Source organism: Gordionus sp. m RMFG-2023, chromosome 5, assembly GCF_954871325.1.
Source record: "Gordionus sp. m RMFG-2023 chromosome 5, tfGorSpeb1-WG-v2, whole genome shotgun sequence".
Lineage (NCBI taxonomy): Eukaryota > Metazoa > Nematomorpha > Gordioida > Chordodea > Parachordodidae > Gordionus > Gordionus sp. m RMFG-2023.
Genome location: NC_088779.1, coordinates 17,238,949 through 17,244,948, shown reverse-complemented (window position 1 = coordinate 17,244,948; position 6,000 = coordinate 17,238,949). Strand labels below are relative to the sequence as shown.

At 27.2% G+C, this 6,000-nt stretch overlaps 1 protein-coding gene across 1 annotated transcript in view; it reads left to right on the top strand.

Moving 5' to 3' along the window:
- The first annotated feature begins 270 nt into the window (after nucleotides 1-270).
- LOC135930215 (potassium voltage-gated channel subfamily KQT member 1-like) overlaps nucleotides 271-6,000 on the top strand; it is a 41,968-nt gene continuing 36,238 nt past the window's right edge. Inside the window, exon 1 of the mRNA XM_065466995.1 lies at nucleotides 271-321. Coding sequence (XP_065323067.1) covers nucleotides 308-321 — 14 coding nt within the window. The 5' untranslated portion in view covers nucleotides 271-307. The remainder of the gene's footprint in view (nucleotides 322-6,000) is intronic.

Sequence of the window (6,000 nt, the reverse complement as noted above, 5' to 3'; positions counted from 1 at the left end):
TTTTATTCGGCCAAGGATATACTAATCATTTGGAGAAAAGCTACTAAAACTTTGTAAACTTACTAATTTAGCTAGGAAAAACGAAATAATCTTTTCCATCACTGGATCATTACTCAATGCTAAGAACCTCTTTATACCTCACCAATCTCTACAAAATAATATTTACAAGACAATTATAATTTAAATTATGTGATTACGTGATTTATGCACTTTGCCCTCTATCGTTAAAGGTTCAACAAAACTACGCTACGTATCCTCAATTTATCTAACTGGTTGGGTGATAAATTAAAAATGAGGAGACCTCTACATGTTTGTTGAAAAGTACTATAAGCACAATCAGAAAATTTTAGGTTTGAGATAAAAAGAGTTGGGCAAAGTAGAAGTCTATATCCGAGAACTACATTATAATTTAATTGCCTTAGGGGGAGGTAACTGATTTAAAGTTTAAATTCTTTATATAAGACTTAAATGATTACTATCTATATTGAGGTTTGAACTTATCTTGATTTATTTAATATAAAAGTTGTCATTGCTCGTAACATCTTTCTAGAATGATATATGATAGTTAGATAGAAATTGTCTTTTGCACGTGGTTGCTCAGGGAACCTGTTAATCTTGGCTTTATCGTTCCAATTTTATTATATGTACCATCGAAGCAGTACAGTTTAACTAAATTTGATTTCTAATTTATTCACATTTATTATTTTATATTTTGCAGAGTTAGATACAAGATGTGATATCTTTATCTAAATATATTTTTATAAACAGTATCTTTATCTAAATTCTACTTCTCTTCTCCTCTCTTCTCAAATTGGAAAATTCCTGACTACGCGCCTCTAACTCACACTTCACATCATATGAGAATATCCTATTAGAAGTTATTTTATTTATTGTGATTAATTCTAGCTGCTAACTCACAGTGTACATCATTTGAGAATATTATCTTAGAGATTATTTTATTTATTGTGATTAGTTCTATCTTCTGCTGGCTATGATAAAAATATATAATTCATTAAGACCAGAAAAAGAAAAATTCCCTATTTATCCATAAAATTAGGTGTTATTTGTAACATTGAATGAAAATGATAAGCGAAAATAAGAAAACAATTGATTAATGTGTTTTGAATTTTTTCTTAATCAATACTATAAAATTATTTTAAATATTCATTTCTTTCCTTTCATTAAAAATTTTCCTTCAATTTATTCACAATTTTCTAAATAAATAAAACTCGATATTTTGTTTTTTTAACTTACATTTTTTAATGTAAATATTTTTAGCCATGCTAGATTATTCCATTTTCTAACAAAAATAAATTAGAAAATTCTTATTATGCCATTTTTAAAGTAGACATTCATCTAGGAATATTAAACATATTTCAATTTATTTATATTATATGAAAACTTCTTTTTTAAATGGCAAAGAAACTATTAATTTTTTTTAATTTTCATCCTTAAATATTGTTGCTATATATAACTTTGCAAGATAATCGATATCTTTAATAGGAATTTTTATAATTGATTCTATTTAAATTACACCAAATGTCAATTCTTTTTATAATTATGATATTAAGTCTAAATTATATTTAAAAAATTTTTTTAAATATTTTTTAAAACTTGACATCCTTTTTTGCTATAAATCTTCTGAATTTTACTTCTCTTATATGTAAATATCACTCATAAAATTTTTATAATGTATAGCCTTCCTATAATAAGCACAGTTAGATAATTTATTTTAAATTATTTATCTATCATAAACTATTTTAGTAATGAGTTTTTGATTATTTGATTATATTCGTTATTTATATTTTAAAAATTCGAATAATCCTATTATAATTATGAAAATATAATAGTATATCAAAACGGGGAGGAGGGAGGTAGAATACAATTGCGTAGTTGATTGAAATTTCACTGAGACTTAGAAAGAAAGGTAATCTCAGGAGAGGGAGTGGAAGTATTATGTACGAATAGGATACGCTTTTTCAAAATATTAATTTATTTAAATTTTACGAATTTACTCAATTTTGATAGGAATTTTTTGAGATAATCATGTGAATTTATTGTTATTTTTAGAAGAAAATCTCAATAAATATCTAGGGGGGGGGACTTAAAATATTGAATTATAGTCATTATTTCGAGAAGTATTAACTTTTACTAATTTATCTTTTAAATTCTTGTGCATATACATTATTTGTAAAGGAGGTGGGGGGGGGGCGGGTTGGGGGGAAATTTTTATTAGTTTATGATGATCTAAAGGGGGATTCCACCCCCCCCTCCCAAATACGCCTATGTTTACGTATGACTTGAGTTTTATTGAAAATGATATTTCCAAATAAACAATAAGCCATACGTAACCAAATTTTAAACAACAAGCTAGCATAAAACCCAGTAAAATTTTATCATAAAAAGATTTTCTAAATTTTTACTTTGAACTATATATACAATATAGTCGCATCAGGTCAATTTAGCAAAACTTTTATCGCGAAACTTATATCGCTAATCCATTATTGTGGAATTATTTCTGCGAAACCCCGCAAATATTGTATAGTAAAACATTTATAGCAGGCGCGTACGCGGCGGGGGGGGACAGGGGGACAAATCCCCCCCCCCCCAAAGCTGAAACGGATTCTATTTTTCAAAAATATTATTGTTTATATTCATTTATATTTGTTAATATTTATTCCTATTTCATATATATATATTTAATTACATTTATTTATCACATTCATCTACTAAGTTATTTTACCAATTAATTTCGATTTCAAGTATTTCTTGGCATAATATTTACCTATTATATTCAAATTTCTAGTTGCGCAATATATATCTAAATTTCTAGTCAAATAATAATTATCTCTGAAACTCCTTGTCCATCAGGGAGAAAGAAATTGCATGCTTGTCCAACGAGATCGAGTTCGCCATCAAGCAGTAACAGCTTTTATGAAGTTAGAAAAGCCGATTATTAATGCTAATTACTAAAATATCACAATGACTTGAAAGAAATATTTCCTCAGAAGCAAGAAAATTATTGGATTCAATACTTATTCCAAATTTTTTTTCTCATTAGAATGTATTATTTAATTATACAACTATTTTATGTAATACTTTTCAAAAACATGACATTGACTTGATTAAGAAGATAAGAATAGCGGAGAGAATTTTATTAAAACTCAAGGAAATTAGAGCTATTGATGAAGAATTTTATATATTATTGTTGAGTCAAAAGCAGAGCTATACGTGTTTAATATTTGTCTCCCTCGACTTGCAGCAAGGCAGGCTCATCGTCAAAACATTAATATAGGATCAGTAGAAGAGTATATCCCCCCTCTTAGATACATTTATAACCCAAATAAATGAATGGTTTTTAATTCAACATGCAGCACTTACCAATCTGCAGATATTACTTCCACAAAAGCCTTCCCAACTTTTTTCAGATGGTGATAGAAAAAATTAATATTTGTTAGATTAGCTGAATAACTATGATTAAAAATTAACTATGGTTGATATAGTCATAAAAAATGCTATGGATGCTTTGCATTATTTCAAACACATTTTAGATTATATTCCCAATGTATTAAAATGGTTATATATATTAGCAACTCTTCCTATTTGTAAACTAATGAGAAAACATTCTCTTTTTTAAAAAGAATAACAGAGCCCTGTAGAGGGACCATTTGCAGGGCACGGCCTGGATTTTTTTTTCAAAATATTTTTTCGGCTGGCCAAGGTTTTTTCTTAAAAAAAAATTTAGTCCCGCCCCTGATTTTTTTAAAATAAATTTATTTATTTTTGATTTTTTTAGCTAATAATTACGAATTCAAATAGTTATAAAATATAGAGCCCAACCCGGATATTTTTTTTAAAAAAATTTTCAGGCTAAGCCCGGGTTTTTTAAAAAAAAAAATTTGAGCCGGTATATTTAAAAAAATTAAAATACGATCCGGCCCGGGGGTCGGGTCTGCAAGTCTCTGAAAAACATACCTGAGAAGTACAACTTCTGAAAGTAGATTGAATAGTTTGGATCTTTTGAATATTCATAGGCATATAACGCCGCAAGGATGAGATAATTGAAAAATTAGCTCAATCCCAACGAAGATTGGATTTTACATTGTAAATATATAACATACAAAATACAATTATTCCTAAGAAACTTTTTGGGTATAATTTATATTTCCAATATATAAATTTTAAAGGCTCAAAAAATTCAAATTTATATTTTGGGTCATTTAAGTGATTCATATGGTGGTTAATATTCATTTTATATTTTATAATTCACATTTATTTTATAGTTTTTTATATGCCGGTTTATATATATAATTTTTTTATAATTCACATCAATTTAAAATTGTGTATTAGAAATAGTTATTAGTCAATAAATGTTCGCTTAATATTTTAAAATAACAATAATATTTCTTAAAAAATTTTATTATCCCCTCCCCAGAATAACTTCCTGCATATGCGCCTGATTTATCGTGAACCCGTTTTATAGTAAATTTTCTACCGCTAATATATCTCTGGAAGTCATTATAGCCAGCGCATTACCGCGGAACAATAAATATATTGCAAATGCATTTATTTAAAGTAAAATAACATTCAATATTAATTTACCACAAAATTTTCTTATATTTTTAAGCATCTTTTGTTACTTATTGTTTATTAAATATGCAAGTAACTTATATCTGATATGATAAAAAATAAAACCAATTTCTTTCTGATCTCTTTTAAAAATATGGCATATGCTATTAAAGGTAATAACAAATATTCTAAAATGCTTATAATTTTTTCCAATCAAGATAAAAAATACTGAAACTAAGAATTTTTACTGATTTCTTAGATTATTTAAAAATCAAAGAAGATTTTTGCTAAGTAATTTTTTTTTTTTATTAAATTTTCCAAGTTCATTTTTAAAAAAGATTTTTCTAAATTGTTGTTTAAAGGAACCTCATTTTTAAAAAAATCTCTCTAGAAAATTATTGTTCCTTTATCGGAACCCAAAGATAAAGTCTGACATGTAAATTAATATAACATTTTATATGATATATTTAAAAAATGTTTCATAGAGATTCATACCCAGGGTTGCCATGTCATCCCTCGTTAGCGGAACTTTCGCAAATCCCCCCAAAACTCCCCAATTTAAAATCCTTCGCAAAATCTCCGTCAATTTTAAAATTTCTCAAGAATTATTATCCGAATTTTAAAGTTTTTAATCTAAAAATGATAATTTTGATTAAATTAAATAGCCTACAGGATCTTGAAGTTTTAATTTTTAAGCCATAAGCTGTGTTCTGCCAATGCCACGTTAGTTGGAATGGTTAAAGTAATCCTCAATAATAATGGATATATTTGATGAGGCTTCATTTAACTTATTAGTGCTAATATAGCTTAAAAATTTCCAATGGGTTTTATGGGATGCTTGCTTAATATATTCACTAAAAAAAATTTCAATATAAAATATTTAATTTACAACATTTTTCCTTCAGCTCTCTTTCAGGCGCATTTACCAATTCTGTTATATTAAATAAAATCCAATATAATCTTTATAAAGCTCTAACGGCTGGTAACATTACTCCACCAAATTTCTCGCTTGATCTAGTAATGCATCTAAATTCAATCACATATTTCTTTTGAAGAACATGTATAGGCTTGTAATCTCCTTCAGAAGAAAATTGTTTTTGAACTTTTCGTCTACAAACTAATGTTATTGAAGGAAAGCACTGCTCTTCTAAACTCATTTCCGATTCCTGCGTAAACTCTTTCGCTGAATCAAGGGAATTCTGAAAGCCGAGCGATCTAAAATATCTTGCCTGTTTTTTTTGATTCAATATTGTCACTTTGCATGACCTTACTTATTAAATTCACCTGTGGGTTAATATATCAAACCAGATAACAAAATTCACAATAGATTTTTTTTAAAAATTCTTTAGCCAATCAAATGCCATCGGTGCAGCATTTGGGGTCATTAAGTTTTGTGATACGTCTATTGGCAACATCATAAATATCATCAAC